The sequence below is a fragment of the Mastigoproctus giganteus genome, chromosome 5, assembly GCF_048544385.1.
Source record: "Mastigoproctus giganteus isolate SK-2022 chromosome 5, ASM4854438v1, whole genome shotgun sequence".
In the NCBI taxonomy this organism is placed as follows: Eukaryota; Metazoa; Arthropoda; class Arachnida; order Uropygi; family Thelyphonidae; genus Mastigoproctus; species Mastigoproctus giganteus.
Window position 1 is genome coordinate 174,559,558 of NC_143579.1, and position 23,027 is coordinate 174,582,584.

The 23,027-nt window shown below is 38.3% G+C and overlaps 1 protein-coding gene across 3 annotated transcripts in view; it reads left to right on the plus strand.

Moving 5' to 3' along the window:
* Positions 1 to 23,027, plus strand: part of LOC150085858 (uncharacterized) — a 154,204-nt gene that overhangs the window by 12,649 nt on the left and 118,528 nt on the right. For all 3 annotated transcript variants that reach the window (XM_090373540.1, XM_090373542.1, XM_090373541.1), the window contains exon 2: positions 5,617 to 6,500. In XM_090373540.1, the coding sequence (XP_090229666.1) occupies positions 5,668 to 6,500 (833 nt within the window). In that variant the 5' untranslated portion in view covers positions 5,617 to 5,667. The remainder of the gene's footprint in view (positions 1 to 5,616; positions 6,501 to 23,027) is intronic.

Genomic DNA, 23,027 nt, shown 5'->3' on the forward strand with positions numbered 1-23,027 from the left:
TTCAATACGGAGCGGGAACCCACACCAGTTGAGTGTTGAGCCATGTGATCTTTTACGTTTGTTGATTTTGTGACTTCTTACTCTGTAATTTTAAAGATTTAATAAAAAATAAATAAAAAAGATTTAAAAATTTTACTCTAATTTTTTTATTTGTCATGTTTCATCTGTGTTATTAGGGTTAGTGTAAGCACTATGATTGGAAAACGGAAGTATGCTGTTGTATCTTTAGATATGAAGTTGAATGCAATCAAATTCTTGGATCAAGGAGAAACAATAAAAAAAAGTGGCGGTAACTTAGGTGTTGAAGTGACTGTAGGGAACTGGAGGAGAAAGAGAGCAGAAATTGAAAAATGGTATTCACAAAGAGCATTTGTATGTGATAGTGAAAATTTTAATAGAAAAACAAAGAAGAAAAGAGAATTTGAACAAACTTCTGAAGCCCCTTTTTTGTAGTTCACACAGATGAGGGACAAAGGAAACCCAATTTCTGGACTGATTTTACAGGCCTTAGAATTTCATAAGCATTTTAATGAAGGGGGAAAACAATTTACCTCAAGTATTGGTTGGTTGGATTGTTGGGAAAAAAGGTTTGGAGTTAGAAATCTGAACATCACTGGGGAAAAATTATCTACTAGTACGGAAGAAATAGCAACATTTATTGCTAAATTATCAAAAATTATTCAAGAAGAAAATTTAAATTCGGATCAGATTTACAATTGTGACGAAACGGGCCTGAATTATAAAATGCTCGTACGCAAAACACTTGCAGCTAGAAAAGAAAAATCAGCTCCTGGTTATAAACGAAGAAAAGAGAGAATAACGGTACTGGCATGTTCAAATTCATTGGGGGGGGGGCATAACTTTAACTCTCATTGGAAAGTCAAAGAACCCCCAAGCTTTAAAAAATGTAAAATGTTTACCTATTAATTACACAAATCAAAAAAATGCATGGATAGATTTAAGTTTGTTTAAAACATGGTTTCATGAAGAATTTTCCCCTAGCACAAAAAAATATTTGAATGAAAAGAAACTTACCCATAAAGCACTTTTAATTTTAGACAATGCTCCATCTCATCTAGACGAAAGTGAACTAGTTTTTGGTGACATCAGAGCTCTGTGTTTGCCACCTAATGTGACGTCCCTACTTCAACCTCTAGATCATGGTGTTTTGGAGACTTTGAAATGCAGCTATAGGCAATGTCTCTTGAAACATCTGCTTAAAAATCTTGAAACAGGCGTTGTTGAGAATCTTAAAAAAAATAAACATCAAGGATGTTATTTACCAGTTGGCAGAAGCATGGAGCGATGTTAAAGCATCTACTCTTATTGAATCCTGGAAAAATAATTTATGCTCCCAAAATGAAGCCAATGAGAACGTGATGGCAAATGAAGATGAAAGAGGTGAGGAAACCCTTTTAGAACCAGCCAATAGCCTTCCTGTTTTGAACGCTCTTACTACAGAGGATATTAAAGAGTGGAAGAATTCTGATGAACAGCTGGAAATGACTGATGACATGAAGGTTGTTGACGAACAAAAAGATGAAAGTGACGATGAAGAGTGCACAGAAACTACAAAAAAAAAAAAAAAAAAAAACGACACACGGATCGTCTAAATGCAACTGAGTCAGCTTTATGTTATACATTGTACAGTAGGTGGATACCACGCCCACCACTGTTTTGTTACTTAGGCCTACAAAATATAACAGCTAAAAAGCAAGGAGCTTCTATGAAACAAAAACCCTTAAGGAATTTTTTATATGATATTAGCATTAGCAATAGTAGAGGCATTTGATGCAAGAAAGCAAGCTTATGCAGCATCAGCCAAAAAAAAAAAAAAAAAAAAACCCCACTTCCACTTCACCCCTCTGTTCGTTCAAAATACCTGTCCAGCTGAGCCTTAAACTTATTTAGGCTATCAACCTCCACCACAAGGGATGGAAGTCTGTTCCACCAACCAACCACCCGCTGGCTAAAGGCAAATTTCCGCACGTCTATCCTACATCTGTCTTTCCTCGATTTGAATTTATGCCCTCTCAGGTGATTTTTCTGAGCTAGAGGAAGAATCCCATCAGCATTGAGCATGCTTAAACCATTCAAGCTTTATACACCTCTATCATATCACCTCGCTGGTGCCTAGTCTCCAGATACTGTAATTTGCAAAACTTAAGCCTTTCTTCGTAAGAGCACCCCTTTGTTCCATTCACTAATCTTGTTGCCCTTCTCTGTACTTGTTCCAGCAGCTCTACATCCTTCTTGAAATGAGGCCTCCAGACCTGTATACAGTACTCTAGGTGTGGCCTGACCATTGCCTTCTACAATGGAATAATCACCTCCTTATCCCTGCTGGAAAACTTCCTGTATATCATTGACAATACTCCATGAGCTACTCTTGCAGCCCGTCTGCACTGCTCAGAGAACTTCATATCTGCCTGCACAACCACCCCCAAGTCCCTTTCATTCTCTACCACTGTCAGTGTAGTACCACAGAGTTGATACGTTGCTCTGGGGTTGCTGTTTCCCATGTGTAGTACTTTACATTTGTCAATGTTAAACTTCATTTGCCACCTCTCAGCCCATCTGCTCAACCTTTCCAGATCCTGTTGCAGCAGCATAGTGTCAGTAGTGTCCTTGACAACCCTGCCAACCTTTGACAGGGTTGTCAACCTGCAAACTTGGACATTAAGCTTGATATACCATCATCAATATCATTTATAAATACAGAAAACAATAATGGACCCAACACTGAGCCCTGAGGGACTCCACTAATAACATTAGTCCACGATGAGCAGTGTCCATTGATTACCACTCTCTGTCTTCTCCCCCTCAACCACCCCTTTATCCATAGCAGCAATTTGCCTCCAATGTCACACTGCTCCAATTTGCGTAGCAGTCTTCCATGTGCAACAGTATCAAAAGCCTTTCTAAGATCCAAGTATATAATATCAAAGTTATTCCCTGCATCCAGTTCTTTTGTGACTGCATCATAGTATCCAATCAAGTTGGTCAGGCAAGACTTCCCCTTAACAAAACAATGCTGTGTCTGAGCTGTAACTGAAGTCTTGTCTAAATGATCCTGCAGTGCTTCTTTAACCAGTGCCTCCATTAATTTTCCTGGAACAGAAGTTAAGCTCACAGGTCTATAATTACTTGTGTCAGCCTTTGATCCTCCTTTGTGAATTGGGGTCACATTTGCACATTTCCAGTCTATGGGTACCTCCCCTGAGTCCAAGGAAGCTCTCATAATTATGGCTAAGGGTTTGCTTACTTCCTTTGCTGCCTCCTTTAATATAACTGGATAGATCCCATCCACCCTGGGTACCTTTCTTGTGTTTATCTTCAACAGTTTCTCCTCCACTTTACTCCCAGTTATTTCAAGATTCTGTAGCTTACTGCTAGAGTTGAATACACCTCTGGCATTCCCCTTGCTGAATAACTCCTCATGTGTGAATGTCGATGCAAAATATTCATTTAGTTTGTTAGCTACCTGAGCAGGATCATCAACAGTTGACCCATCAATATCAAGTGGACCAATCTGATTCATCCCCTTCCTTCTAGAGTTTACATAAGTAAAGAACTCTTTGCTGTTTTTCTTTGCATCCCTTGCCAAGGATTTCTCGTAATCTGCCTTTGCCTGCCTAACCTCCTTTGTAACTTGGTTGCATATCAACTTGCATCTATCATAGGCTTCTGTGTCATGTGTTAATTTGTAAGTATCCCATACATTTTTCTTCTCTGCCATATGCCTCATTAGTTCATCTGACATCCATTTTGGCCTAAACCTTGAACAATATTTCTTAGTTGGTATGTAAAGCCTAGTAGCTTCCAAGATAAGTTCTTTGAATGCTTCCCATTTTGAATTTGCTGTTGGTAACATCATCAGTTGGTCCCACTGTATAGAATTTAAATACTGTCTCAGTCCATCGTAGTCGCCTTTACGGAAGCAATAACCCTTCCCTTTACCCCTAATGGTAGTTACCTCTTTGAGTAAATCCCACTTCAGCACACTGTGATCACTGCCACCTAGTGGTTCATTTATCTACAGATTCTTAATGCATGAAGAATCACTGTTGATAATCAAATCAAGAGTATTACTCCCTCTAGTTGCCTCCCGAACATGCTGATGTAGAAAACAATCATCCAATAAATCCACAAAAGCCCTGCTAGTGCGTGAGTAACCAGCCCCCAAATTCCAGTCAATATCTGGGAAATTAAAATCTCCCATTATAAGACTCTCTGATTTACTGGCCCACTCTTTCCCTGTACAGTTCCTTATTATACTCATCAGAGTCATTAGGCCTATAGCACACTCTTACTCTCAATTTTGATCTCCCAATGCTTATGTCACACCAAACTGACTCAACACTGCACTGTCCAGCGATGTCGACTGGCTTCACTTCCTTGGTTTTTATGTGTTTCTTAACTAATAGCATAACCCCCCCCCCCCCCTTCCTATCCTGTCTATCCTTTCTATACACATTGTATTCCCCAAATTCCAGTTCCGCATTACTTATATCTGTGTGACACCACGTCTCTGATATCCCAACAATATCTGCCTTTGATGTTTTGAGCAATACCTCAAATTCATCAAATTTATTTACTAAACTCCTAGCATTGGTGTACACGCAAGTATACCTGCACCTGTTTCTATTCTTAGCTACCCTAACACAACCCATGTGTTTACTTGTAACGCAATGGCTCCCAGCAGTCTCTGAAATACCATGCATCTTGTTTTTCAGGCTTCTGCTCATTCTAATAGAGACAGTGCAAGAATCTCTTTCACCTCTGCCAGTTGCTACTGTCAATCTATTAGTCTTTGTCTCCCCCCAAGCTAGCCGTTTTCCGACCCACCTAACACTGCCTCGATAGCATCAGCAAATATTCTTGCACCCTTTCTATTTAAGTGTATCCCATCCCTGTAGAAGCAATCTCTCCTGTTAACAAGTACAGTCCAGGCTGAAAAAATTTCTACCCCTTGATCCTTGCACGATCTTTCCAGGGCCGAATTGATCGACAAGGCTCTCATCATATACTCCCTCCTATCGTGTCTGGGCAGAATTGCAGACACTTTCAAATTCAACCCTAATTCTCGGCTTTTGTTCAACAGTGACCTGTACTTGTTAAGTAATTCTGCCGGTCTCCTACTCTTAATATTATTAGTGCCAACATGTACAACTATATCACCTTTTGTCCTCTTAAAAGATGATATTCGCTCTACAACGTCATCAACCTTTGCCCCTGGCAGACATACCCTGGTAAAGGTATTAAGGTATAGTGCTAACGACTGTAAATGTACATTGTTCTTGTCTGTGACTTATAATTTTTATACATGTACTATTTTTTTAAATTTTTATAATAAAACAGCTGTAAATAAAATTAAGTGTTTTATTGTATAATTTAAGTCATTATGTTCAATAAGTAGGTCTAACCTGAAAATAATGTACATCACCTATTCAAATTCAGTTTATTTAATAATAATTTACCAAATCTTCCATGTTATCTGAGTTTTTGATTATATGAGGTTCCCTTGGTCCACATTACCTTAGATAATTGAGACACTACTGTATATTGTAATGAAATATATATGCTAATAATTCTGTTTCCTCTTTTTATTTTAAGATTTCATCAGTACCATATGAAGATAATTATGAATGAAAATATATCTCATTGATGATGGGAATTCTGATCAAGAACATTGAAAATGGAGAAATTCTGTGTTATTCATTGTCACTAATTAGTGGAGAAGTGAATGGCACCAGAGACACAACAATTACAGTACAGAACAAAACTGAAAGAACATTACCAGCCTCTTGGCCTATTACAAAACAAGAATTTAAAGTGTTAATTCATTTAGTTCCTGGAAAGAATGTTTTAAATTTCCATTGTGGAAATTTTGATTATAACTTTGTACTTTTTTATAGGCCAATTCAGCAGTCACATTTTGTTCGTTTAGTATATATAAAATGTAAGGATGATGATGGGCATTTCCAAGCTCCACAAGGTGAAGATAATTCATTATCAAGTGCCGTATCTAGAATATCTTTAGCATTGCAGATGATACAGACCTTCACAGCAGAGAAACTTCTAGATCATGGTTTAGAAAGGAGGACATTTTGTTTGGAAGAAGACGAAACAGGTTACCCAGTATGCCACGTTTTCACTAGTTGTTTACTTTTGGAAGAAGCCTATCAGTTGGAGTCTGATAAATTATGGGCACATTTTGCTAAAGAGTTAATGGCATCATCTCTTCGAAGTGATAAGTGCAAATATTTAGCATTTCTTTCATTTACTCGTTATTATAATCCAAAGAAGTATATGCCAAAAAATTATGCTGAAATTTTAAACATGACAAAAGGTCATGTTGCCCTTGGAGGTGGAGGATTAGCTTTATTTGGAACTGCCAGTCTTCATACTTGGGCACAAAATATAGGAGAAGTCTCCTGGAGATTTAGAAATAAAAATATAATTGACAAGACCAACCTGATGGATGACAGTGGAAACAGGTAAGGTTTTAATTTCATTCTTTCATTATTGAGTGCTTTCAGTAGTTTCCAAAAAAAAAGAAAGAAAGAAATTTGGTATCTCTTTTCCAGATTATAGGATACCTTGTACAAATTATTATTGATTTTAAATTTCTATTGATTTGCTGTATCTTTAAAATCTGTATTGTTAAAACGTTTCTTTTTTACTTCTGCTCATCTAATGTTAGCTGATTATCAGTGCTTGTTTAAAGAGGGTGTGTATATTAATGGTATATTGAGAAAATATTAAATGGCATTTTTTTTATATAGTACCTATGTGCTAATACAGTAAAACTTCACATCACTGCAAATTTTACTTAAGAAAAAAAAAAACTATAGCTTTTATAAATCAAATGTTTCCTTTTTCAACAGTAAAAACATTTTGAACTATATGTAATATTTTTAACTGCAATAGAAACTACCATATAATGCTAAGCATAACTATAGACAATGAACTGCTACCAATTCCTTAAATGCCGATCTTCAGGTAATTCTCCAGTGGGACAAAGACAACTTAGTTGATTTCAATCCTTCTAAAACTCAGTCTTGTCTTATATCTCGCAAAAAGGATTCTTCTGCTCCTATGCTTATCTTTAGTGACACTCCGATTTCTAGGCAAAATGATATATCTCTTTTGGGGATTACCCTCACTTCTAATCTCTCTCTTGGCACAAGCACATTACAAATATTGCTTCCTCTGCATCTAAAAAACTTGGTTTTCTCTTTCGCTCTCGGCATTACTTTTCTTCCAAACAGCTGCTCACTCTGTATAAATCGCAAATCTGCCCTGCCATGGAATATTGTTCCCACATCTGGGGTGGTGCCCCCAAAACTTCTCTCAGGCTTCTTGATTCCATTCAGAAGAGGGCAGTTAGGTTAATTAATGATTCATCTCTAACAGAGTCTCTCCACTCGCTTTCTCATAGATGTACTGTTTCTGCTGCATGCCTCTTCTATAGTTACTTCCATGGGCACTGTTCTTCTGAATTGGCTTCTATAATTCTCGCTCTCTCTCTCTTTCAAAATAGTCCGAATATGTGCCGCCACCAGCCAACATCCATTTACTGTCCAACTTCAAACTCACAGAACCAACTTTTCATCTTCCTTGTTTATTCATTCAACTGTCGTTTTCTGGAACAACCTTCCTTCATACGTATTTCCTGAAAATTAAAGTCTACAGAAGTTCAAGTCCAATGTCAACAAATATCTTCTTTTGTCTTCTCAACCTCCAACCCAAGCATGGTACCAAGTACTATAGATTCCAATACCTCTTGTGTTTGGGGTTTACATAAAAAAAAAAAAAAAAAAAAAAGCCCAGGTTTAATATATTAGCATTTAAAGTCTCTCTTGCATTCTGCTGCATACTCATAATAGTTGTGCTTAGTTTAGTGAGTGAGGCGCCTCCATAGCCAGGTGGGCAGGAGCAGCAGTGTGTAGCACACGCTTCTTGATTAGGCTGGGGTTCGAGCCCATGACCACCAAATACGGAAAATGTGGAAAGGTCAGGGAATGACCACCGCATATCCCCGGAGCAATATGGCCTTAGTTGCTAATGCTCCTAAAAACCAAATAACAACAACAAAATAGTTCAGTGAGCTTTTCTTTTTTGTGGACTATACTCAGATATTATAAGAGTAGCATTTTTAAAATTTTTTATTTGCTGCATTACTACTTTTGCTGTATATCTCACGTGTTTTGCCATGTTAAGTAGTTAATGTTAGTTCTCATTGGCTTTTACTGATCATAATTAACAGCTTTATGTTCCTGTTCTATTTGCATGTTCAAAAAAGAACATGATACACTTGCTAAAAAATTGATGCTCTTTCCATGAATTTTAAGGGAAGAAAATAAGTTTGGGTGACTTTTAAAACATTTTTGAAACTCTTACCAAAATGATACACTTTAATGTTAGCAGAAAAAATAATGAAAATGAAAGTCCGGGATTCCACGTTTACCAATAAAAGTTGCAGTCTAGCTATCACTACTATTGAAGGATTGGGTTAAGTGGGAGCAGTAGCAATATGACTCACTTTGCCAAGAAGCGATACTTTTCTGATACACTTGCAAATCGATTTATAATATTTATGGCGCAATATGGCCTAAGTTGCTGATGCACGTAAACTCTATAACAACAGCCAATCTGATACACTTTAATATCAAACAACAATAACAGCCAAACTCTGTATCTGGCGCCTACCAACCAGGGAATCACTGTAAAGTTCAAGTTTGTAAGGGTTATTTGATGATTTTCTCTTTCTTTTACTTTTAAGTGATTTATTTTCTTGAACCGGAGATTTTTGACTGTAGTGAATAATATTTGTTTTTTGTAATTTTATTAAGATAGGATGTCAGAAAAGCTAATGAGAGCAGTGATATTTTCTTAATGTGTAGGTACAGAGGGCATTTTCTTGTTCTGCCAAAATTACACATATCCATAATCACAAATGTAAATTATTACATTCATCATCATGAAGTCATTCTTTTATTTCCTCTTGGTACAGCATTCAGTATCCACATCACACACATTTGTGATGGAGCTGCCATCTTTGTCCTCTTTCAAGTCTGTTACATTAGGAAAATGAGTCATTTTCTTGATGTTAACAGACACTTAAAATACACATCAATTGGACATCGATTCTAAGGGTATAAAGATCTGCAAATTTGCTTGTGTCTTCAAATATAAGATGGTTTTTGATGGTGCATAGTTTGGAAATTGTAAAAATTCTTTTTGCAGCATGTTTTGCTTGAAAAAATCTGATTTTTCATTGAATACTGAATAGCATTTTTGCAGTAGTGAGTATCATTTGTTTGCCTTACAGTTATAAGTTAAAAATTCATTGAATTTTTTATGAATGTTTTAACTTTCCATCCAAGTTAAAAGCATTCATTTTCCCAACTTTTAATCATTTACATTTTGTTTTTTGCCCTTTTTGTTTTTTCATTATCAAATTTTATTTTTGTTATGATAAAATAATATGATGTTATTGTTCATTTCCACAATATGTGTCAGACTATTCTCTTTCATTAATCAACTAACTTCAGTATGTATCAACAATAGATAAAACTGTTGAAAATTTTGATCATTCTTGGAATTGGATTTAATCATATTTATTGCATTTATCACAAATAATGCAAGATAACAATTGGCGCCTCCATAGCCAGGTGGGCAGGAGCAGCAGTGCATAGCACACACCTCTTGATCAGACCAGGGTTCGAGCCTGTGACCACCAAATATGGAGGATGCGTAAAGGTCAGGAAATGACCACCGCATATCCCTGGAGCAATATGGCCTTAGGTGCTAATGTTCCTAAAAACCAAATAACAGCAACAACAACAAGATAACACTTTGTTTATAATTGTTTATAACAATTATAAAGCTTTGGCAAAGTATACATTAGTGTGGTAATATTATATAATCAAAGATAAAATTTGAATGGAACATACAACTAAATTATCACATTTGTGCTGTAATAGCAAATGCATGTGGAACTATGGGTCTGTTGCCTTTTATGGAAAGGTGAAAGATCTAAATTGAGGGGCCCATCAGGCTCTCAGCTGCCCACATCAATGCCAGAGCTTGCACTTGGTCATCACGCAACACAGCTGCAACCCCCAAGGCAGAATGCGCTGGTCCCACAGGAACTAGTAGTTGTTGGTGACTCTATTGTCAGGGAAACGGGAAACATCCTTTGTAAAAAGGATAGGTGGAACAGGACCAGGGTGTGTCTGCCAGGGGCAAAGGTTGATGACGTTGTAGAGCAGATATCATCTTTTAGGGGCACAAAAGATGATATAGTTGGCATATATAGGTGATATTAAGAGTAGGAGACCGGCAGAATTACTTAACAAGTACAGGTCACTGATGAAAAAAAGCCGTGAATTAGGGTTGAATTTGAAAGTGTCTGCAATTCTGCCCAGACATGATAGGAGGGAGTATATGATGAGAGCCTTGTCGATCAATTCGGCCCTGGAAAGATTGTGCAAGGCTCAAGGGATAGAATTTTTTTCAGCCTGGACTGTACTTGTTAAGAGAGACTGCTTCTACAGGGATGGGATACACTTAAATAGAAAGGGTGCAAGAATATTTGCTGATGCTATCGAGGCAGTGTTAGGTGGGTCGGAAAACTGATAGCTTGGGGGGATACAAGGACTAATAGTTTAACAGTAGCCGCAGGCAGAGGTGAAGGTGATTCTTGCACAACTTCTATTAGAATAAGTAGCGACCTGGAGCGAGGAGTGTTGGAGGTTTCAGGGACGGATGGCAGTCATCCTGAAATAGGTGGGTATATAGGATGTGTTACGGTAACTAGGAATAGGAGAAGGAGCATGTATGCTTGCATGTATACCAATGCTAGAAGTATAGTAAATAAATTTGAAGTGTTGGTCAAGACATCAAAGGCGGATATTGTTGGGATATCAGAGACGTGGTGTCACACAGATATAAGGAATGCCAAACTGGAATTTGGGGAGTACAATGTGTACAGAAAGGATAGACAGGATAGGAAGGGAGGAGGTGTTATGCTGTTACTTAAGAAAAACATAAAATCAAAAGAAGTGCATCCAGTTGATATAGATGAACAGTGCACTGTTGAGTCAGTTTGGTGTGACATAAGCACTGCAAAAGCAAAAATAAGAGTAGGAGTGTGTTATAGGCCTAATGACTTGAATGAGCACAATGAACAGTTGTACAGAGAAATAGAGTGGGGTAGTAAATCGGAATGTCTTATAATGGGGAATTTTAACTTCCCAGATATTGACTGGAACTTGTTGGTTGGTCACTCGCACACTAGTCAGACTTTTGTGGATTTATTGGATGATTGTTTTCTGCAGCAGCATGTTCGAGGGGCAACCAGAGAAAGTAATACTCTTGATCTGGTTATCAGCAGTGATCATTTGTGTATTAAGAATTTGCAGATAAAGGAACGACTAGGTCGCAGTGATCACAGTGTACTGATGTGGAATTTACTTAAATATTTAATTACCATCAGGGGTAAAGGAAAGAGTTTTTGCTTCCGTAAAGGTGAGTACAGTGGTCTCCGACAGTTTTTAAATTCTGTACAGTGGGATAAACTGACGATGTTACCAACAGTAAATTCTAAGTGGGAAGCATTCAAGGAATTAATCGTGGATGCTACTAAAAGTTTCATACCTATTAAGAAATATTGTTCAAAGTTTAGGCCTAAATGGTTATCTAATGAACTAAGGAGACTCGTAACAGAGAAATAAAATGCATGGGATGCATATAAATTATCAAGCGACTCAGAAGCCTATGGCAGATATAAGCTAGTCTGTAATCAGGTCACAAAGGAGGTTAGGCAGGCAAAGGCAGATTACGAGAAATCCTTGGCAAAAGATGCTAAGAAAAACAGCAAGGATTTCTTTACTTATATAAACTCTAAAAGGAAGGGGATGAATCTGATTGGTCCACTTGACATCGATGGTTCTGGTTCGACTGTTGATGATCCTGCTCAGATAGCAAACAAACTGAATGAGTATTTTGCATCTACATTCACACATGAGGAATTATTAAGGTTCGAAAATGGCAGAAGGTTATCAAATTGTAGCAGGATACTTAATGATTTTGTAATAACTAAAAGCAAAGTGGAGGAGAAATTGTTGAAGTTAAACATAAGAAAAGCACCTGGGGTGGATGGTATCTATCTAGTTATATTAAAGGAGGCAGCAAAGCAACTAAGCAAACCATTAGCCATAATTATGAGAGCATCCTTGGACTCAGGGGAAGTTCCCATGGACTGGAGATGTGCAAATGTATCCCCAATATTCACAAAGGGGTATCGAAGGGTGACACGAGTAATTACAGACCAGTTAGTCAAACTTCTGTTCTGGGTAAAATAATGGAGTCACTTATTAGCATTAGCATTAGTAGAGGCATTTGATGCAAGAAAGCAAGCTTATGCAGCATCAGCCAAAAAAAAAAAAAAAAAAAACCCACTTCCACTTCACCCCTCAGTTCGTTCAAAATACCTGCCCAGCTGAGCCTTAAACTTATTTAGGCTATCAACCTCCACCACAAGGGATGGAAGTCTGTTCCACCAACCAACCACCCGCTGGCTAAAGGCAAATTTCCACACGTCTATCCTACATCTGTCTTTCCTCAATTTGAATTTATGCCCTCGCAGGTGATTTTTCTGAGCTAGAGGAAGAATCCCATCAGCATTGAGCATGCTTAAGCCATTCAAGGCTTTATACACCTCTATCAGATCACCTCGCTGGTGCCTAGTCTCCAGACACTGTAATTTGCAAAACTTAAGCCTTTCTTCGTAAGAGCACCCCTTTGTTCCATTCACTAATCTTGTTGCCCTTCTCTGTACTCGTTCCAGCAGCTCTACATCCTTCTTGAAATGAGGCCTCCAGACCCGTATACAGTACTCTAGGTGTGGCCTGACCATTGCCTTATACAATGGAACAATCACCTCCCTATCCCTGCTGGAAAAATTCCTGTATATCATTGACAATACTCCATGAGCTACTCTTGCAGCCCGTCTGCACTGCTCAGAGAACTTCATATCTGCCTGCACAATCACTCCCAAGTCCCTTTCATTCTCTACTACTGTCAGTGTAGTACCACAGAGTTGATACGTTGCTCTGGGGTTGCTGTTTCCCATGTGTAGTACTTTACATTTGTCAATGTTAAACTTCATTTGCCACCTCTCAGCCCATCTGCTCAACCTTTCCAGATCCTGTTGCAGCAGCATAGTGTCAGTAGTGTCCTTGACAACCCTGCCAACCTTTGTATCATCTGCAAACTTGGACATTAAGCTTGATATACCATCATCAATATCATTTATAAATACAGAAAACAATAATGGACCCAACACTGAGCCCTGAGGGACTCCACTAATAACATTAGTCCACGATGAGCAGTGTCCATTGATTACCACTCTCTGTCTTCTCCCCCTCAACCACCCCTTTATCCATAGCAGCAATTTGCCTCCAATGTCACACTGCTCCAATTTGTGTAGCAGTCTTCCATGGGCAACAGTATCAAAAGCCTTTCTAAGATCCAAGTATATAATATCAAAGTTATTCCCTGCATCCAGTTCTTTTGTGACTGCATCATAGTATCCAATCAAGTTGGTCAGGCAAGACTTCCCCTTAACAAAACCATGCTGTGTCTGAGCTATAACTGAAGTCTTGTCTAAATGAGGCTGCAGTGCTTCTTTAACCAGTGCCTCCATTAATTTTCCTGGAACAGAAGTTAAGCTCACAGGTCTATAATTACTTGTGTCAGCCTTTGATCCTCCTTTGTGAATTGGGGTCACATTTGCACGTTTCCAGTCTATGGGTACCTCCCCAGAGTCCATGGAAGCTGTCATAATTATGGCTAAGGGTTTGCTTACTTCCTTTGCTGCCTCCTTTAATATACTGGATAGATCCCATCAACCCCAGGTGCCTTTCTTGTGTTTATCTTCAACAATTTCTCCTCCACTTTACTCTCAGTTATTTCAAGATTCTGTAGCTTACTGCTAGAGTTGAATACACCTCTGGCATTCCCCTCGCTGAATAACTCCTCATGTGTGAATGTCGATGCAAAATATTCATTTAGTTTGTTAGCTACCTGAGCAGGATCATCAACAGTTGACCCATCGATATCAAGTGGACCAATCTGATTCATCCCCTTCCTTCTAGAGTTTACATAAGTAAAGAACTCTTTGCTGTTTTTCTTTGCATCCCTTGCCAAGGATTTCTCGTAATCTGCCTTTGCCTGCCTAACCTCCTTTGTAACTTGGTTGCATATCAACTTGTATCTATCATAGGCTTCTGTGTCAAGTGTTAATTTGTAAGTATCCCATGCATTTTTCTTCTCTGCCATATGCCTCATTAGTTCATCTGACATCCATTTTGGCCTAAACCTTGAACAGTATTTCTTAGTTGGTATGTAAAGCCTAGTAGCTTCCAAGATAAGTTCTTTGAATGCTTCCCATTTTGAATTTGCTCTTGGAACATCATCAGTTGGTCCCACTGTATAGAATTTAAATACTGTCTCAGTCCATCGTAGTCGCCTTTACGGAAGCAATAACCCTTCCCTTTACCCCTAATGGTAGTTACCTCTTTCAGTAACTCCCACTTCAGCACACTGTGATCACTGCCACCTAGTGGTTCATTTATCTGCAGATTCTTAATGCATGAAGAATCACTGCTGATAATCAAATCAAGAGTATTACTCCCTCTGGTTGCCTCCCGAACATGCTGATGTAGAAAACAATCATCCAATAAATCCACAAAAGCCCTGCTAGTGCGTGAGTAACCAGCCCCCAAATTCCAGTCAATATCTGGAAAATTAAAATCTCCCATTATAAGACTGTCTGATTTACTGGCCCACTCTATTTCCCTGTACAGTTCCTTATTATACTCATCAGAGTCATTAGGCCTATAGCACACTCCTACTCTCAATTTTGATCTCCCAATGCTTACGTCACACCAAACTGACTCAACACTGCACTGTCCGGCGATGTCGACTGGCTTCACTTCCTTGGTTTTTATGTGTTTCTTAACTAATAGCATAACCCCTCCCCCCTTCCTGTTCTGTCTATCCTTTCTGTAGACGTTGTACTCCCCGAATTGCAGTTCTGCATCCCTTATATCTGTGTGACACCACGTCTCTGATATCCCAACAATATCTGCCTTTGATGTTTTGAGCAATATCTCAAATTCATCAAATTTATTTACTCAACTCCTAGCATTGGTGTACACGCAAGTATACCTGCACCTGTTTCTATTCTTAGCTACCCTAACACAACCCATGTGTTTACTTGTACCGCAATGGCTCCCAGCAGTCTCTGAAATACCATGCATCTTGTTTTTCAGGCTTCTGCTCATTCTAATAGAAGCAGCGCAAGAATCTCTTTCACCTCTGCCAGTGGCTACTGTCAATCTATTGGTCTTTGTCTCCCCCCAAGCTAGCAGTTTTCCGACCCACCTAACACTGCCTCAATAGCATCAGCAAATATTCTTGCACCCTTTCTATTTAAGTGTATCCCATCCCTGTAGAAGCAATCTCTCCTGTTAACAAGTACAGTCCAGGCTGAAAAAAATTCTACCCCTTGAGCCTTGCACAATCTTTCCAGGGCCGAATTGATCGACAAGGCTCTCATCATATACTCCCTCCTATCGTGTCTGGGCAGAATTGCAGACACTTTCAAATTCAACCCTAATTCTCGGCTTTTGTTCAACAGTGACCTGTACTTGTTAAGTAATTCTGCCGGTCTCCTACTCTTAATATTATTAGTGCCAACGTGTACAACTATATCACCTTTTGTGCCCTTAAAAGATGATATTCGCTCTACAACGTCATCAACCTTTGCCCCTGGCAGACATACCCTGGTCCTGTTCCACCTATCTTTTTTACAAAGCATGTTCCCCGTTTCCCTGACAATAGAGTCACCAACAACTACTAGTTCCTTCGGGACCAGCGCATTCTGCCTTGGGGGTTGTCTCTGTGTCACGCGATGCCCAAGTGCAAGCTCTGGCGTTGATGTGGGCAGCTGAGAGCTTGATGGGCCCCTCAATTTAGTTCCTTCGAGGGCATCCACCCTGTCCTTCAAGCTCTCATATAGGCCCACAAGAACGCCGAGTTGTTGCCTGATATCGATACACTCCTTGCATCGCGCACACACAAAGACATCCCCCTTGGCAGTATCATGTCCCGTACCCGATTGCTCTGCAAACATCACGCAAACAGTGCATTTTATAAGGCTGTGAGTCAGAGGACAACTGCCCCACTCAGTTCTGCTCTGAGCCACAGCACTTCCATTAGCTTGAGCCTTTTGCTTTGCTGCTCTGGTCTGAGTCATGATTCTATTAATTTATTAATTAATTATAATTATGTTAAATATAATTAATTATATTACGTTCGTAATCTAAGTCGTTATATGTATTTATTTAAACGTACAATTTAACTGCTAACGAAGTTCAACTAACGCTATCTAGTACGGTATAACTATCGTATCACAAAGGTGGGAAAATTACGAACGGTACCGGAGTTGAAACACGTGGAAACCTTTACCGATACTTTTATGCAATTACAAGGCCGAGTAAAGAATAAATACACCAAATTAATCAAAAAATCACAAACTAATGTTATACTACTAAATTTAAATCAAAAGTTTTAGAAAAACAATAATTTCGAATCAATAAATAAGAAAAATCCACTTAGCGGCTTGGAACACGACCGTCTCTAGTAGCCTCGTCCATTAGAGATGCATTGCAGGATCATCTAGACAAGACTCCAGCAATAATTCAGACACAGCATGGGTTTGTTAAGGGAAAGTCTTGTCTGACAAATTTGATAGGATATTATGATGTGGTTACAAAGGAACTGGATGCAAAAACTAATTTTGATATCATATATTTGGATTTCAGGAAAGTTTTTGACACTGTTGCGCATGGAAGACTATTGTACAAATTGGCAAATTGGAGCAGTATGGTATTAAAGGTAAGTTGCTACAATGGATAAAAGGATGGTTAAGTGGGAGAAGACAGAGGGTGGTAATCAATGGGTGCTGCTCTTCGTGGACTAATGTTATTAGTGGTGTCCCACAGGGTTCGGTGTTAGGTCCACTGTTGTTTTGTATATTTATCAATGATATTGATGAAGGTATATCAGGCTTAGTGTCGAAGTTTATGCAGATGATACAAAGGTTGGCAGGGTTGTTAATGACAGTAATGGCAGTGTGCTACTCAACAGGATCTAGATAATTTGGGAGATGGGCTAAGAAGTGGCAACTGAAGTTTAACCTTGACAAATGCAAAGTACTGCATATGGGTAGAAGTAACCACAGAGAAAAGTACCAACTGTGTGGTACTACACTTAAGGTGGTAGAAAATGAAAAAGACGTGGGAGTAATTGTGCAGTCAGATATGAAGTTTTCTGAGCAATGCAGACAGGCTGCCAGGGCAGGTCATGGGGTTTTGTCAATGATATATAGGAATTTTGCTAGCAGGGAGGAGGTGATTGTCCCTCTGTATAAGGCAATGGTCAGGCTACGCCTTGAGTACTGCATACAGGTCTGGAGGCCTCATTTTAAGAAGGATGTTGATTTACTTGAGCGTGTACAGAGAAGGGCAACAAGATTGGTGAGGGGAATGAAGGGATCCTCTTACCAAGAGAGGCTTAAGTTCTACAAATTGCAGTGGCTGTAGGCACCTGCGCGGTGATCTGATTGAGGTGTATAAGGCCTTGAATGGGTTGAGCACACTGAATTCTGATGGGATCCTTCCACTTGTTCAGATTACGAATAGGGGGCATAAATTCAAATTAAGAAAAGACAGATGTAGAATAGATGTGCAGAAATTTGCCTTTAGCCAGCGGGTGGTTAATTGCTGGAACAAACTTCCATCTGTCGTTGTGGAAGTTGATAGGTTGAATAAATTTAAGGAGGAACTGGACAGGCATTTGGAGGGAATTGTGTGATTTTTTTTTTTTTTTTTTTTTTGGCTGATGCTTCATAAGCTCATACACTTGCTTTCTTGCATCACATGCCACTACTACTACTACTACTACTACTCTCACAGTACTAGCCTGTTACAGTAATCCAAAAATTGCCTCGTGGTGTGATTTCAGTATAGTCCCTGGTAGCACTTTGGCACCAGTCTGCAGGTTTCACCATTCTTACTGCAGTCCCTTTTATGCTGATATGTAAACATAATATAAGGATGTTACAAAAGTCATTGCTATAGGAAAATTGAGTAGTAATTTTATTATTAGAACTTCTGGGAGAAGGATGCAGTGCAGCAATGGACCCTGATGTTAATTGCAGTTAGTTTCTTCTGTGATCCCGTCTAGTTCTGTTGTGTTAGCCACCACAGTTCTATTATTCAATATTTTGTGCTGTTCTTCCAGTATGGATTATTATTTTGTAACAAGAATCGGTTTACACAAGGTAAGAAAATCAAAGCTAGTATTATTGTATATTGCTTTACTAGAAGTTACCAGAAGACTGGCGATGTATTTCATTGGTTCTAGTTCCAAAAACAAAGCCAAGCCACGCCACACATTTTTAAGGATACAGAAATTATCCTTAAAAATGTGTGGTGTGCCTCTTCGTGCACATGAACATCACAGGATGTTCATTGTATCAAGATGTTCATGGATACTAAGCTATAATGCTAAAAAAGCTGATACAAATGTATCAGACATTTTAGCTAAATGTGTGATCTGTTCACATTGATTAATTTGAAAAGTTGCTCAAGAGGCAGAAGTTAGTTATTACAGATCTGTTTACAGAATGCTTAAAAGGAATACATTTCATCCTTATAAATTATGTATAGTTCAAGAATACTGAGATAACAATAGTACAATTGAACTCTGCAAGAGGATATTTTCTCTGCAGTTCCAGGAACATACTTATTTCAGTTCTGTTCACTAATGAAGCATACTTCCATTTGAAGGGAACTATTGACAGACAGTTACTGGAACAATGATTTGTAGATTCCCAGATTACATGGGTGAACCACGCTGGATAGATAAGACATTATTCAAGAGTAACAAGTAGTCTGTAATTTTGTTGATGAATCTCTTAATGGTTACTTATATCTAATATATATTTTACAAGGCATGTTGGAAAATTACTTTGATGAAATGCCTTTAGCAGCTAGACCAGAGGTGGACAAGATGTCAGTTGTGGATAGCTGAGGCAGCATTAAGTTCAGAAAGAGTGAACAGTAAATATATATTAGTTATACATCATCATCACTGTATAGAAGCCTTTATTTTGCATTCTTGTGGGTAGTCCATGGCAGCACATTTGGCACCAATCTGCAAGTTTAGTACCAAGTTTAAAAAAAAAAAAAAAATTGACAAAAATTGGAAAAAAAAAAAAAAATTGACAAAAATTGGAAAAAAAAAAAAAAATTGACAAAAATTGGAAAAAAAACCCCCCCCAGCAATTCTGAGAAGTGGTAGTGTTATCTACACATAAATTAAGTGAAACTAATTAATGGGTTGCAGAGTTCTGGAAAAAATGGAGGTAGATCTTGTTGCATAAAAATCTGCCCATTATTGAGCTAGACAACTTTTTTTTTTGTTCTAATAAGACTCTTCTTTTTCTTGTATCATCTGTGTAGTCAGGGAGTGCTTGGCTAGGAACCTCAGGGCAGATGGATAGGATATTATGGTGCATGAGTTATACCCTTGTTACTCCTTAATTTCTTTCTGTGCAGAAATTCCAGTCTGTTGTTTACCAAAATTACCTTGGATATTCAGCTATTGATGAGATAACACTCACAGAATGCAGAAATATTATCAAGGAAATATATTAGAGAGTAAATCTTAGCATAGAATTCAGGTCAACTGTCTGATGTAAGCATTTTAAGTATTAAACTCTAAATAAATTTTTCTGTGATAATAGCTTTTGTAAATGGGATTATCATTAAATTTTCCTGTGGCAACAGACATTTGTAACAGGATTCTAGTATTGTAATAGAGATTTCATTCATTTTCTGAGATTATAAAGTGACAAAGATCAGTAATTTGTGTGAATTACTGATTTTTACTTTTATACATCCAGAAAATGAGTTGAATTCCTATATATGTCAAATTCAATGCAGAGATATCTCTGTCATTAATGTTAGGCCACAGCTGCCTCTCCCAGATTTACAGTATGGCTGGTTCTGTGCAGAGGTGGCACTGGGTCAAAAATTCGTACTTGGGAAAACTTGTAGTGGCCTCATACTAGTGTTTATGGCCAAAATCACACTAGCCTCCATCAGTCTGGCCCACCGGTGTTTCCCCGTTAATCCTTATGGCCAGTCGACCTCTGGGTTCTGTGCTCTCCCAAATAATCTTTCAACCTTCTTTTAGGCTTTTCCCACATAACCAAATTTGCAAGCTGAAAATGGGAAATTATAGTTCATCCTGCTCCTTAATTTGGAAATGTGTCAGTGTTAGTAAGCAGTGACAATTGCTTTAATTACAGCCGTAAGAAGAGGTGGAATTAATTATTATATTTAATTATTAATTTATTAATAATTAATTAATTAATTATTATATTTTTACTTGCATTAACCTGGAAAGCATCAGGTGGTGGGGGAATTATCAAGTCTTTTCTCTGCACAAACTGCTTCAACTTCTCAAATATCCACTGCTTACTTCTTAAATGCTGATAATCAGATAATTCTTCAGTTGATTGGAAGAAAATGGGACAAAGAAAAGTTTAACTTCAATGTTTCTAAAATTTATAGTCTTTTTTTTATTTATTTTAAAAAGAGTGTTGCTCCTGTGCTCATCTTTGATAAAACTAATATAAGAAACTAATGAGAAACTATAAGAAACTAATAATAAGAATATTTGCTGATCCTGTTGAGGCAGTGTTAGGTGGGTTGGAAAACTGCTGGCTTGGGCTGGGAGGATTCACAGACTAATAGATTAACAGTAGCTGCAGGCAAAGGTGAAACTGATTCTTGCACTGCTTCTATTGGAATGAGCAGCAGCCAAGAAAACAGGTTGCAGGGAATTTCAAGAACTGCTGATAGCCATCATGGAACAAGTAAATATATGTGCTGTGTTAGGATAACTAAGAGTAAGAATAAGTGCATGTATACTTGCATGTACACCAATGCTAGTAGTATAGTAAATAAATTTGATGAATTTGAGGTGCTGGTCAAGATATCAAAAGCAGATATTGTTGGGATATCAGAGACATGGTGTCACACAGATATAAGGAATGTAGACTTGGAATTTAGTGAGTGCATTGTGTACAGAAAGGATAGGAAGGGAGGAGAGATTATGCAGTTAGTTAAGAAACGAATAAAATCTAAGAAAGTTCATCCAGTTGATATGGGGGGGGGGGGGCAGTGCAATGTTGAGTCAGTTTTTTGTGATATAAGCACTGGAAAAGCAAAAATTGAGAGTAAGCAATGTGTTATAGGCCTAATGACTCTGATGAGTACAACAAACAACTGTACAGAGAAATAGTGGACCAGTAAATTAGAATGTCTTATAATAAGAGATTTTAACTACCCAGATATTGACTGGAACTTGTGGGTTGGTTGCTCCCACAGTTGCAAGACTTTTGTGAATTTATTGCATGATTGTTTTGTATTACTCCCTCTCGTTGACTCTTGAAGATGCTGCATGTTCAAGAGTCAACCAGAGGGAGTAATACTCTTGATCTGATTATCGGCAATGATTATTCATGCATTAAGAATCTGCAGATGAAGGAAGCACTTGGGGACAGCGATCACAGTGTACTGATGTGGAATTTACTTAAAGATGTGACTACTATCAGGAGTTGGGGGGAAGGCTTTTGCTTTTGCAAGGGTGACTACAGTTGTCTCAGTGTTTAAATTGTATACAGTGTGACCAACTGATGATGTTACCAATCTGCTGTTGGTAACATCATCAGTTGGTTTAGTATTGTTCAAGGTTTAGGCCTAAATGGATATCAAATGAACTAATGAGACTTGTGGCAGAGAAGGAAAATGCATATAAATTATCAGGAGACACGGAAGCCTATGGTAGATATAAGCTAGTCTGTAATCAAGTCACAAAAGAGGTCAGGCAAGTGAAGGCAGATTACGAGAAATCTTTGGCAAAGCATGCAAAGAGGAACAGCAAAGACAACTTTACTTGTATAAACTCTAGAAGTAAGGGGATGAATCAGATTGGTCCACTTGATATCAATGGTTTGACTGTCAGTGATCCTGCTCAGGTGGCTGACAAACTGAATGAACATTTTGCATCTACATTCACACATGAGAATTCTGTAGGGAAGTGTAGGCCAGAAGCTTATTGAACTCTGACAGGGAGCTAAACGATTTTGTAATAACTGAGAGCAAAGTGGTGGAGAAATTATTGAAGTTAAACAAAAGCACCTTGTGGGGGTGGGGGATCTACCAAGTTATGTTAAAGGAGGCAGCAAAGGAAGTAAGCAAACCCTTAGCCATAATTATGAGAGGATCCTTGGATTCAGAGGACGTCCCCACAGACTGGAGATGTGTGAATGTATCACCAGTTCACAAAAGGGGATCAAAGGGTGACACGAGTTACTACATACTGGTTAGTTTAACTTCTGTTCAAGCAAAATAATTAAATACTGGTTAAAGAAGCATTGCAGGGTCATCTAAACAAGGCTGCATTTATAGTTGAAACATAGCATGGGTTTGTTAAGGGGAAGAAGTCCTGTCTGGCCAATTTGATTGGATACTACAATGTGGTCATAAAGGAACTGGATGCAAAAAATTTGATATCACTTGATATCGATACACTGGATTTCAGGAAAGCTTTTGATACCGTTGCACATGGAAGACTGATGTACAAATTGGAATAGTGTGGCATTAAGGGCAAGTTGCTGCTATGGATAAAGGGATGGTTGAGTGGGAGAAGACAGAGAGATGACAGAGTGGTAAATGTGGACTAATGTTAGTTGAGTCCCTCAGGGCTTTGTGTTGGGCCCATTGTTGTTTTCTATATTTATTATTTGATATTGGTGAAGGTATATCAGGCTTAATGTCCAAGACGATATGAAGGTTTGCAGGGTTGTTAATGAT